The sequence below is a fragment of the Prorops nasuta genome, unplaced genomic scaffold (genome assembly GCF_024137725.1).
Source record: "Prorops nasuta isolate Cenicafe-Biocafe unplaced genomic scaffold, Cenicafe_Pnas_1.2 PNAS00003, whole genome shotgun sequence".
In the NCBI taxonomy this organism is placed as follows: Eukaryota; Metazoa; Arthropoda; class Insecta; order Hymenoptera; family Bethylidae; genus Prorops; species Prorops nasuta.
In genome coordinates this window covers 6,285,396-6,299,173 of record NW_027116800.1, presented here as the reverse complement: position 1 = coordinate 6,299,173, position 13,778 = coordinate 6,285,396, and the positions used below count along the sequence as shown (strand labels likewise).

The following is a 13,778-nucleotide window of genomic DNA, read 5'->3' as shown; positions in this document are numbered from 1 at the left end:
TTCTCCCCAGCTTTTATTCATCTTCTACTACGATGAAATTGCACCACAAAAAATCTGTAAAATCAATATTACATAAAATACTGAAAAATTCAGCAAAACAAGTGTAAAGACTGAACTACTCGAAGATCACTAAAGAGGAGCTTTTCAGTTTTTCCAGCAAAGCATCGCTTTTGGCTTTTGGGAAAACATTCTCTCTTTGTTAAACTCGTTTTGAAAAAAGTCAGTGGTCAGAGGTAGTGCATTAAGAGTGATACAGGATAATGGTAGAAGATGCTTGAATAGAAGTGAAAAAAATATCCATTGTACGTAGGACTTGGGGTTGGTTATAATGGCAAAACATTAATTTCAGAAAGTCCTGGACGGAAGTTATTATTTCAGTTAGGAAAATCTGGGTCAGCTTTGTAAAATGATGGAACAATGGCTCATCGTCACCTCGTCGAAAATCTTCACGCATTTTCATGTTCGTTATTATTCTGTGACTATTCATTAGTGACACTCGACGATTCTCGCTATCGCTTTGCAAGCAACAGCTTTTATTCCAGTGCACCGCAAAGTTTTTCATTATGTCTTTCCAACTAATAAAGCTCTTTTTATTACCCCCACCCCATTTAGGAGGTATAACCATATACATTTTTATCGTCAGAACGAAAAGATAGAAATGAAACGAAGGGATTTCTGCACGGTTAAGAACGAACGCAATAATGGTGGAAGGTTTCTAGTGGTAAAATGGCATTTTCAAAATTTCCTATTCCCATTCTGGAAGTTGAAATTTATGTCGAGTCGAGTCGCGCGCGCGCGCGCGCGCGAGCGCACGCAAACGCAGTGGCACACAAATACGAGAGAAAGCTTTAAAACTTTCAATACGATCGGTGAGTTAAACACGGCTGGCAACCTCCACCTCCACCTCCGCCTCCTTCCGACGGCTCCTTTGAAATTCAGGAAGGACTCGCAAGAAAAAGCAGATAAATTTTTCGGTAATGGTCGACGAATGGTGCGCAAAAATACAACTTGAAATATACATGAAATTTTTCTCCCCTTTAAGAGAACCTTTATTCGTCTTACCATGCCACCGACTAAATTTTCACCAGATCGCACTGACGAATAACATTCGGAACGAGAAAATAAAATTGTGCCACGTGCTATTTTCGTGAGAATAATTCGACCAAAGAATGGAAAAGTATTCTGTAACTCAGCTATGAAATTCTCTAATACTATTGAAAATTTAAATATAAATAATAATTCTCAGCCAAAAATTGGGTTAGATTATGAGATAATTTGTAGAAAAAATTGTTCCTTTTATATATATCCACGCACTTTTGGTCTGTGTGTGGCTCGGTGTGTGGCTAAACAAAAATTACTACAAATCAATTTTAAAAATAGTATCGAGTGTTTAATCTAGTTTTTTCGTGAAACATTTCCACCGTAGAATGGAAGCATTCTGTAAATGGATGAAATTCTTAGTATTGAAAATCTAAATTTAAATCTCCAGTTAAAAAGTGAGATCGATTATATTCGTATTTAGACAAACTTTTCGTTGGGATTGACAAACATTTATACAATATCTTCCAATACTGTCGTATATAAAAAAATTATAAAAATCAATCTTTTGTTTTAATTTTTAAAAATACAATAAAGTTTTTAGACCTACTTTTTTCATAGACCAGTTCCACCATAGAATGGAAGCATTCTGTAACTCTATGAAATTTTTAGTATTTCAAGTCTAAATTTAAATTCTCAGCTAAAAACTAAGGTCGATTATGAGCTAAATCTGTGGAAAATCCATTCTTATTCAGACCCACTTCAACTGTAGTTACACAAATATGTACACATATAATCATATGATATTATTTACAATTAAATCCAAAAAAATACTAAAATTCTGTATTAATCATCTTCATTAAAATAAAAAAAAAAAAAAAAGAGCCTTTAGACATAGCGTTGGTTTTAATACAGATAAAAGAGAAATCAGGTCGTATTATTAGACTCGAGTTATTACCAACATTTATTAAGCTCCCAGTAACGAGAAGTACCCTAGATATTTATGATTATATTAGCGGAGAACGAATGTTACTGATATTTCAATAAATATATGTTATTAATAATTAAAATTTGTTTTCTCTATTTCCTGTTTAAATGATACGCGGTGTTTTTTCATTATCCGATAGAATAGAAAAAATTGTGCAATTCATTTTAATTAAATAGTAGGATTAGAGAGATAGAGAGGAGGATAGGATAAAGCGAGGTGCAAGGGTGCAAGATGGGGCATGAAATTTCATTCTCCGAGCTTTTCTAATGGCGAATGTTGAATGGCGGTGTGTGTGGAACCGTTGGGTTTTCCAGTTTATCGTGGATGCGTGGCACGTTGTACCGTGGGCATGCACTCTATGGGAAGGGATAAGGTCGGTACTCGGTCGGTGGGGTTGGATGGGGATGCAAGCTAGCAAGAACCGATAACTCAAATGACTCGTTCTGAAAAGCCAACGCGTCTCCATTGAAAGGTAACACTAGAGTTCTCTATAGAAATCTGCTCGCTATTATAATGACTCTTCTGACTCGCACCACAGCAACGTGCCTCATTTATCTATGCGTATACTGACACACGCGCAATGGAAATAATGCATAAAGGCACCAACATTTTATTTACTCTTTTTCGCAAAGCTTCGTGGAGTCAACTATACATTGTTCTTTGTCTAAGTTATTGTTGTTGTTGTCGGTGTTGATGTTTCTAGCGCAGCAGAGAATCTGTGCGGGGGGCAGAATTTGCACGGACCATCGAAGGCCAAGGTATTCTCAGCTTTTTTTCTCGATTTTTACGTAACTTGGCGTTGGCAGGGTCTCGCGATCGGGAAATCTCGTTTCCGCGGGAAATGGAGGCTTGAAAGTGGCTGCGAAACGGGATAAAGAGACGAGGCATAGAATAGAATAGGGGAGGAGGAAGGGGGAGGGGAGGGGGGGGGGGGGACTGTCGAAGCAGGGATGAGACGTGTTTCTTAAAGCCCCTTTCTCTCTGGAAATCCAAAGCCCCGGCAAATGAAACTTTTGCTCTGTTCCACAACCTTCCCCGAAGAAGCCTCCGCGAAGAATTGCGGACTTTTGCATTTTCTGCTCTTTTAAAAAGGTCTCCTCTCAATCTTTGGTTCTTTTGCCTGCAGTCCTCATCATCGAAAGCTCGCGCAATGAATTATTTTTCTATGGCGACTCTAAAGCTTTGGACGACCGACGAAACAACGTACGAAGATTGCTAGAGGGATCTCCGGATTTTGGCATTTTGTAGGTTTTTTAAAAGCTCTTATCTTTATTTTGTGTACGTCCCTGCAGCCCTCATCGTCGAAAGCTCGTTCGGTGAATTGTATTTCTATGGCGACTGTAAAGCTTTCGAAGTCCCAAACAAAGTGCGAAGATCACTAGATGAATCTGTGCAGGACTTTTTCATTGTGTGCTTTATTAAAAAGCTCTTATCTTTCTTTTTTGTAAGTTCGCAGTCCTCGTCATCGAAAGCTCGTTCGAGAAATTAATTTCCTCTTGCGATTGACAACCTTCGGAAGTCCTATATAAACAGGATGTGAATATTACTAAACGGTTCCGCAAGCTTGTCGCTTTGTGCTCTTTGAAAAAGGCCTCATCTCAGTATTTAGTGCATCAGTAATTTATTTTTATAATTGAAAGATTATATATTCAATGAATGATTTTCCAAAGCCAAATTATACGATGAAATTCTTTATTGGTAGGCAGAAACATATATTATAGTTATAATTAGACTGATCTACAGACTTTTACATTTTGTATTATTTTACAAAGCCCGTTTCAATGTTCTGCGTATAGGTATAACCCTCGTCATCGTAAGCTCGTTCGATAAATGATTTTCTAGACTAAAACTGTGTAGGGTCAAGTTTTCTCTTAGCGACTCCCAACGATTGGAGCTCCCTCGGGCTGCACAGGACGCGATACTGCAAGACAAATCAACGGAGTTTTGCAGTTGTGCTCTTCTATAAGCTCTTATCTCAACTTTTAAAATTTTAGTAATCCTTATCATCGAAAGCTCGTTCAATGAATTATTTTCCCCCCGGTGGCTAAAAACGCCTACAAGTTTAAAGCTCCACTACCAAATAAATCTGCACCTTTCTGCGTTTTACTGTCGTTTAAAAAGTTTTCATCCAAATCTTTAATATTTCTACAATTATCATCATCGAAATCTCATTTAAATAACCGCAAGCTTTTGAATATTTCAAATTGCACTCGCAGAAAAATGCTTATAGACTCGTGCATTTTGCTCTCTTTTAAAATTAAAGCTTTCAATGAGAATCTTTTTAATAATTCCGCAATTTCATCATCGAAAGCTCCTACCGTAAATTATTTTCTTCTAATGATTGCAAGCGCTCGAAATGTTTAAATTGCACTTGAAGATAAATCCTTGCTCTTGTGCATTTTGCTCTCTTTTAAAAAGAGCAGCTTTCATTTAAATCTTAAAGTACTCGTGCAATTTTGTCATCGAAAGCTCGTTCGATGAATGACTTTGGAAAGTAGAACTGTACGATCCAGTTTTCCACCGGTGGCTGCAAACGTCCAAAGTCCCAAGCTGGACAGGACGCGATATTGCCAGACAAATATCTCTCGAATGTCGTTTCTGTTTGCCAATGTACGAGTGGAGGACACTGGAGGAGGGTCTGGGAAAAGCAGGATGGTACACACGTGCAGCAGTACGTCTAACGTACGTGTACAGTATACTATAGTATATGAACATTGAAAAGAAGAGAGAGAGAGAGAAGGAAACGTGAGCGGAAAGGGCAAACCACTCTATTCCTTCCTCCTCGCGAAGAAAAGATACGCATACGCCTAGCCAACAATCATTTTAAATTGTTCGGAAGAACTTGAACAAGTTCCGCACATCCGAATAGCGGCGGCGGATGTGAAAAGGGAAAACACCGCTGTCTTTCGGGATCAATTTTCAATGAAGATAAATTTCTCTGCCACACTTCTTAAGCGCGACAGAGATGGCAAAACTTTTCTCCGCTGTTCGACGATTCACGATATTTTCCTATTCCAAGACGGAAAACTCGACTCTCCGGACGGAATATTTTCCCTTCTCCCTTTCCAACACTGCCTTATGGTGCACGCATCCTCATTTTTTACTTTATTTCTATGGTATTTCAATCGACTGATCGTTTTATGAGAGCTATTTTATTGCACTATTATTTTTGCATACATGGAGTTACCGCTTGTAGGACAATAAACCTTTTCCTCTTCTACCCTCCTGCCATGCTTCCCGCGCATCCTTCGCCTGCACCGGCGTACCGGCCATTTCGGCGAGCGCGCTGCCAGTGATACTCGCCAAATGAAATCTAGTCCGAGGGTGCGGACAGCGTGAAAGGTGGCTGACTTCCTGGAAAAAGCCCCGCTCGCAGACTTTGAAACGCGAGAGTCAGAGTTGAAAATGGATACGGGGATAAAAAGAATCGTGCGGTCTAGCTAAAAATTATTATCAAGACGATCTGTAAAAGGAAGCGAGGGAAGGATCCAAAGGGGTACGGAAGAGTAGAGAAGATTTCGAGGCTCTTTGATAAGGCAAACTTGTTCACGAAAAATTCTGCTCCAGTAAGGATAATTCTGGTGGTACGTTTGTATTTCGCCAACTCCCCTCCCCTCTTCTTAAACTCCTGCTTCTCTCCACTCTACTTTAGTCAGCTCATATAGATGTAAATCGAGAGGGTTAGCTATGGCACTCGAAAACTGCTGCTATTGAGAGAGGGAAAGGGGGGGGGGGGAGGTCCCCACGTATTTCCATTGGCAGCTTTCCTGGTTGGAGAAGCACGAAAAACTTTGCCCCCTGGTAAAGATGTTAAAAAGACACTTGGAATTGTTCGTCTAGATTGTTTTGATCGAATGCAGCAGATTTTGCGTTGAATTTAAAAGAAATTCAATAAAGAGAATGACTTGGAGGAAATTAGGAATGGACCAAGTTACTTCTCTCTCTCTCTCTCTCTCTCTCTCTTTCTAGTTAGCTTTGTTGAGGAGCGAGGATTTTACAAGGCTATTTTATCCTCTTTGCTCCGAGCCGAGCTGCTTTGGCCTTGCTACGTTTTTTCCAGAACGAGTCCAACTCGTCAATGAGGGCTTCCGCGTGATCCAGCACCGAACTGGTTGGCTTCAATTATTCCACGTGGAGCTAATGAGTTTTCTGCTTTCTGCGTTCCATTGGTAAAGGGGCGAAGAAAATTGTCTCTTTCTTTATTTTTCAATTCGGTAATTTATTGTCGTTCTTTTATATTGCGAAGCACTTGTAAAGATAGAACGTAAAGCTTTGTTTCCTTATGCAAGTCAACTTTTCGTTGATACTCTGTAGAATGCAAATATAGACTAAAGGTGTAAATACGTTGTGAAGAAAAAATTGATATAACTGTCAGAATTAACGCCGCGAGGTAAACATTTTTTTATCTCTATGCTTTTATTCTCCGTGACACTTATTAAATGCCTCAACTTGTACGTATACATATAGTCGCATCTTCCACTCGTCTCATTAAATCTTCTACATTTGTCAGAGGAAATTAAAGCTTTTTATCGAGTGATATAAAGCACCCTCTTTCTCTCTCATCCCTCTCCTAATTCCCCTCGAATACCTGCTCCAATGAATATTAACCAAGCAAGTAAATTGAAGGTCGTAGAAGGCAAGTTAGGAATTCGTACTTTTAATTATTGCAGCTCCAGTTTTAAGGTGTCTATTAAATTCCGAAGAAAGCTAGAGAGAGAGAGAAGGGGGGGGGGGAGAGAGAGAGAGAGCTTAGTATGTTGCTACACTGAGAAAAATGTTTTCATCCAATTAACAGTTATTCGTGATATCAATAACTAAATTTATTGATATTATGAATAAATTGACAATCAATTATTTTTTCGTAATATTAATAAAATTAATTTATTAATATCACGAATAACTGTTAATTAGATGTAAATTAATGGGAAATTTTTCTCAGTGTAAGAAATTACAATTGATTTTATACACGACTGTAATATTACTAGCTGTGGAAACGAAGCTTTATCAAGCAAGATTGCAGAATAGGTGAAAAGGTGAATAGTAAACTATCGTGGTTGTTACTAGTTAATCAGTCGCATTTGGAGATTCCCAGGAAGCCGAGTGGAAAGTTTTGACAAGTTGGAAGGCGTCACGCTTGAAGCAGATCGTTTAATCGGCGCGCATAACGAGTTTCCGGTCCTTCGGTGGCCCGGGACTCTGCAAGGTGCGTTCAATTATCGCCTTGCCTCGAAAAACCTGTCCTTGACTCTTCTCTCGACACCTGCCCAAAACCAGCACCACTATCCGAGCTCGAGACTCGAGGTTAACGAATTCTCTCTCATAAAATTAACATTATAACGTTGCAGGAAGAATTATCCACAGTCGCTGGATATTTTCGTCGTCGAGAAAAATCTCACTTTCCTTTTGTATTTCTCTCTCTCTCTCTCTCTCTCTCTCTCTCTCTCTCTCTCTCTCTCTCTCTCCCTCTCATTCCCATGACGTAACAGTATATACAGGATGAAACGAAATACTGAGAATAAGAAGATTTCGTAAGAGAGGAAGAGGAGAGTTTAAATTTCAAGACAGAAAAGGGAATAAGAGTAAATTTGTAGGTTTTATAAATTTAACCAAGAGATTGTTTCCCCTGGAAAAATGGTAAACTTGTTTTTACCACAATTGTCTACCTATTCGAATGATAAATCGTGTCTCGTGGTTAATTCTTTTGTTGAAACGGGGCAAGTAGTAGTGGCCAGATTAGAGATAAGGGAATAATGGAGATAGATTAGGACGAAGAGGGTGTTAATCGACTTACTCAACGTGGCGTTGTTGGCTCGTGATTGGTCAGTTTGGGACCTGAGCAATCGCAGCCGATTCAGCTTGCTCTGCTGTTGATCCAGCCTATGCCTCAATCTGGCGAGTTTGTCCTGCTGTGCTGGCTCCTGAAACACCAATATGCCCTTCGTCAATACGTCGATTAACAGTAATTACTAATTACCATATATATCTATATACATATATGTTAACGTTAATGAATTCCGAGCTGAGACTCTAATACAGCTGAATTTAATTGTTGAGTTTTTGTCGAGTCGAAACGAGTTTCAAGCTGAATTCCTAAGATTATCAAATTTCAATATGGTTATTCAAAAAGGAGCGAGGTAAACAAATTTGAGAAATTCAATTGACAGTATGAAATTCTAGAGAATTTAATTAATAATGTAAATATTTTCGTAATAAAAATACAATACACGCTTAGGGAAATATATAATAGACATTTATTAACAAATTTTAGTTTTTTGGACATCAGTTTCAAAAATCTCAATTGTTAAAAATTTTAATGTGAGTTGAAACTTTGTTTACTGTTACATCCAATTTTGAAACAAAATTGTATTGTTAATGTGTAAAGTAATAAAGAATAAATCAAAACAAGCATAGGGTACAAAAAAGATAGAGAATTTTATTAAGAAATTAATTACTAAACTACATAATTTTTAAATACTAGCTTTAACGACCTCAAAAGTGTTGAAACTTTCATCGCAAGCTGCTTCCTTTTTTATTACCTAGTTCCATAATTAAACGAAACTGTACTGTTGATGTGTAAAGTGTCCGCGAATAAATCAAACAATAGCGACAGGTAGGATGAGGGAGGATTAAGGAATTTATTACCATCCTCTGTGTTTTTTTGGAGATTAATTTTAAATATTACTAAAGTGCCAAAACTTGAATGTTATCAATTGTTTCCTTTTTACACTACGTTCGATTGATTTCATTACACATAATCACACTATCGATACGTAACAGTAAATGAAAACAATAGACTTAAAGGTAAGATAAAAAGATTAAGAAATTCATTACAGCTCTGAATCTTTTCAAATATTAATTTTAAAAAATAGAAAAGCATTGAAACTTTAATCAACAATTGTTTCCTTTTCAAATTACGTTCAATTATGAAAACCACATTATTGCTGCATAGAAGAGTATCCTGGAGGATTAAATCAAAGCAGTAGCATGATTCAGTAGGATAAAGAAGAATGAAGCTTTAAATAAGGCGTTTCAGAGAGAAAGAGAGAGGAGAGGGACTTGAAGAATAATCCAAAGGTTTTTGTTTATAGTTATGTGCAGACTGTTTCACAGGAAATCACGGGGAATTCAATCTCGCCTCGTTTCACATCGATTCCAACACAGTTGGGATGATCTTCTTTATTTGACTTTATCGTCGCTATTTATCTTCCATTTTATACAAGCCGGAGTCTTTTTTCTCTCAGCTGACTACACGCCTTTATCCTCCCGTAATCTTATCGAGCAACTGCCTTTTTGGATTTTAATCATCCAATTTCAGCAGCTTCCAGTCCACTCGATTGAAAAGACTGTGATTAAACGTGAATCGCACATTTAGATTAATTCACAGGCGAAACGTAGTTTTCTCGCGAATAAATGAAACTGGCCACGAGCGAAATTAGCTTTTGGTTAAAGAAATTATGGGATGGGGGGGGGGGGGGGGGTACGACATAAGGTAAACGAGTCTCCATTGATACCAGAGGGTGTGAGGAAATAAGGTGAGATATTTTTGTTCCACTGTCTCTTCTTTAAAAGGATCATTAATAGTATCACGAGTGTGCTCGAGAAGGAAGAAAATAAAATTGGGGGTTTAGTCGCGGAGGTTGAAAAGCCAAGGAGGTTTAGTAGTGCTAGTTTATATAGATATATATGGAAGAGAGAGAGAGAGAGAGAGAGAAAAGGTGTCCAAGTGGGGTAGGTTGGATAAAAGCTCCTTCGTCGCCGCGCATCCCCGGCTGTGCTACGCCAATGGGACTCGATAGGATTAGGCTTTTTACCACATCCGGAAAATTCACTAAAGCCTCCACCGTGACAACTAAACTCTCCAGCTCTCACGCGCGATTATGGAGTGTTGTGTAATACATACATATATATATATATTATAAAAGAATAAATTGCAAGAAAGAGCCTCTATACTTGATGCAGATTAATGAAGGTATTTTCCAGGATTAAAAAGAAGAAAGCAAGAAAAGCAGTAGAACATGATACATTCTCATTGATTTCTATTGGGAAATAAAAAGTATCGTAGAAGAGAGAGGTAGGTAGAGAGTTTTATTATTTTGCTTGATAAAAAAAGAAAGATAAAAAAGAGGATAAAAGTAATAATAAGGGGTCCCCATGAGGTTTATTCTTAAAGGACAGATTTTTCATCAATCCGAGTCATCAAGAGTTTTCCGTTTCAATAGCGGAGGAAACTGACTCCTTTTTAGCGAAAGAAAATTTCATGCTTGCATAAAGAATTTTCCCGTGGGATTGCCGAGGCTCTCTAGGATTTCTTTTGAGCGAAAGATTAGTTTGGGCTTCTCTTATTCGGTCTGCGGACGCAAATTACACGCATTCCCGTTGCGCCGAGCCGAGGCATCTCTCTAAGCGAGTATACACAGCACCAACACCAATACTATAACACCGTGGCGCGCGCGCGCTTCGTTTCCGTTTCCTAATCTGCTCGGCCCACCAACTGGTCTAGCTACTACATTCAGGGAGATTCGGGAGATTCCCGTGACTAATATTATAGTTTAGCCGGTGAGAACGCACCCTCTTGGCGGCTAGTTTACTCAGTTAAATGGAAAATGGAGGGAAGCCAAGTTTCAATTATTATTTCGCTTAAACAAATATTGTAAAATTATGAAATGATTGTTCATCTTCGTCTTTTCGCGCTCATCATTGTTTATTCTATTGGTTAGTGAGAAAATTTCATGATAATAGTTTCTTCGGTGAAAGCACCTCTGCATTTCACGAGTTGAGTGAAAAATGGGGAGAGGTGCGAGATGTAAGTGATTATTTTAGTTAAGTAAATGCTTTAAAGCATGGAACTATGCCTCGTCAATGGATTGTTGGACACTTTTAAGAATTTTCATTTTTATTTTGTGTATTATTGTTGCTATATTCATCATTATTAACATGTTCTGCCAACAAATATATATATAGTTTAGTGACTAAAAGTACCTCTGTGTCGCTGCATGGTGCATTTCACGAGTTAAATGGATAATAATGAGAGGGGAGTTGTGATTTATTATTTGAGTTAGGTAAACGCGCTGTAAAATTATGAAACAATTATTAATCGTGACATTGCCGAAAATATCTATGATTTTTCATGCTCATTGCCATTATTTCTATTAATTAGTAAACGATTTTCATAAATAATATAATTTCAATATTGAATAATTATTTGGCGAATGAAGAGAAGCGAGTTGTCACGAGTTAATATTTGAGTTGGGCAAATGTTGCAAAATGATGAAAGAATTATCAATCGTTGCATATTGTCGAAAATATGCACAATTTTCCCATTAATTAATTAATAGGAAATTCTCGGAAAAAATAGAGTTTCGCTAGCGAAAGTATTATTCGTATAGGCGTGGTGCGGTGCAGCATTTCACGAGTTAAATGGAGAATGAGAATGAGAAGGAGAAGCAGCGAGCTTTAAGCTGGTTGTGCACATTAGGAAGAAAGATGGACTCGGTTGGGGTTAGCCACGGTCGTTTGCGACGAGAGATAATCGACGCTGTTACATAAATAACGCGGCAGCTTTGTGGACGCCTATACGTCCGCAGCTGATGAGACGCGACTCGCGCAAATTTGGCTCCCACCATATCGAAAGAAAAGAGGGCCGGCCCGTACTTGTTCCGTTTATCGTTTCGAGTACTAAGGTCAAGGTCACGGAATAAAAACTATAGGGAAGCTTACCTGCGAGAGCAGCCCTGAAATACAGTTCAATGACCTTATTTGTGCTCATAAGCCTCCTCGTCTCTTCACTGAACAATTTTTACTCTTTCCTCATAAAATGACAATCTTGGTTTTCATTGCAATTTTTAATATATATATATATATATACCGACCCAAGTCAAGGTGACGGAAGAAAATATAAAGGAAGCTTACCTGCAAGCCCCGATACATGTCTAGACGAGTCTTTCAATGCTTGCAGTGATACAGTGGACAATATTCCACTGTTATCTCGCTGAATGAACCAGCGGAGACCTTTTCCTTTTGATTACAATTTTCAATAGCAAAGTCAAGGTCACGTAATAAAGAATGAAAAAGAGTTTATCGATAAATCTATTGAAAAAGATTGTGTTAAACCTCCCTCTCTCTCTCTCTCTCTCTCCGAAGGTCAATTTTCCACCGTTACCTCGCCAAAGTGGACGTCTTTGTTTTAATGACGATTTTAAAGAGGCAGATAAAGCTGTCGGAAAATAAAAAGTAAAAAGTAAAAAGAGTAAGTGGAAGAGCTTACCTGTGCGCCTCGAAGCACGGCTAGACGAGCTTCCCTCTGCTCGAGAAGTCGCCTCTGCTGGGCAATTTCTCGCTGTTGCCTCGCTGCCATACTTTCAAGCTCGCTGAGCACCAGCACAGCGCCACCCCCGCCACCCACTGGTAACTGCAACAAAAAAACCACAAAATTCTCATTCAACTTTCATTATCGAGAATGTCTTCAGCCTCGCGTTTACCTTTCTTCTCCCCTCTATATACCTATATATATATATATATGTATACAATACCGCCAGAAAGATCCAGTTTTACAACAAGAGGCGTAATTTTCAAACACGCGAGGAGAATTTTTTCCCTGAAAGCTGTTTGCTCGCTGGCAATAATGGGAGATTAAGATCCATTAAGTTGACGTTTACACTGTGCGCGCGGCTTGGTACATTGACGCGCGAAGGTTACGGCGAGTCCTTGTCGTTGGAATTCGAAGGGCCAAGCCGACCTTGGAATTCTACCTGGTACCAAGACTGGCGTTTCCAGATGGTACACGAGGTCAGACAAAAAACAAGCGAGAACGTCTCTGCGATCCGGATCCCGCAATCACCCCCCCCCCCCCCTCCTCCTCCTCCTCCATTCTCTCCCGCCTAACTTGCACCAACATTTATTTCAAATAGCGCCGGACAAAACCTCCCCTTTTCGTTGAATAGAGCGAACCGCAAGAAGCGACTTTCGCTCGTATTTCAACTTTATTTTTTCTTCATACTTATTTTAAAAGTGAACAAAGAAATTGTACATTTTTAGTTACACAAAAACAGTTTTCCTATTGTTGTTGTTCTTTTCGGTACAAGAATATGTACGTGCAAGTAGGATTAGGGCTAAACTTGAACGTTGCGTGTTTTTCGGGCTGCGCGCGCTCGAGTGTCGCAAGAAACGTAACGTAAACATAAACACTGTGTATGTATATGGTGCACTGCGAGCGCTTTATGCGCGACTTGGAACGCAGCCTGACAATGTCGGATGGAATTTGCTTTAGGCGAATTCATCTTTAATGCGCGTAATGGAGTATGAAACTATGAAAAAGTCAATTTCCCAAGGTTTTCGGTCAAAAAAACTTGAGATACTCCCCTTTCCTCCCGCCGGAGACGAGGCAACGGATGAACGATTAAATTTGTTTGGGAAAGAGATGGGATATAAATAATGAAGAATGATTGGTTTGTTCGACGTCGCTTATTAGCACGGAGCCAGAGTATTGTTATTCGGGATAGGCCAGTCACTACCATAAATCTAGTTTGGTTAGACAGGGAGCTTAACGATCCTGTCCAACCTACCCCTTTCCTGTCTAGATAATATAGCGGATTAATTTCCCGAGAATGCTCATTAAAGTAATTCGGTATAACGAGTCTGTCTCTGCAGTGCGTCTCAGAGCTGTCAACGCGTCCCTCAACGTCCATTAACTGGCCGCGTATCATCGATGCCATTTCCGGAACGCTGTGAAACGCCAAATCGTGATGATATTAGG

General features: G+C 39.0%; 1 protein-coding gene across 10 annotated transcripts in view; it reads right to left on the bottom strand.

Annotated features, from left to right (window-relative positions):
- The window catches only part of ASPP (Ankyrin-repeat, SH3-domain, and Proline-rich-region containing Protein), a 70,197-nt gene that overhangs the window by 9,762 nt on the left and 46,657 nt on the right, over positions 1-13,778 (bottom strand). For all 10 annotated transcript variants that reach the window (XM_066747445.1, XM_066747443.1, XM_066747446.1 and 7 more), the window contains 2 exons: positions 12,291-12,434; positions 7,818-7,944 (listed from right to left, as the gene is read on the bottom strand). In XM_066747445.1, coding sequence (XP_066603542.1) covers positions 7,818-7,944; positions 12,291-12,434 — 271 coding nt within the window. The remainder of the gene's footprint in view (positions 1-7,817; positions 7,945-12,290; positions 12,435-13,778) is intronic.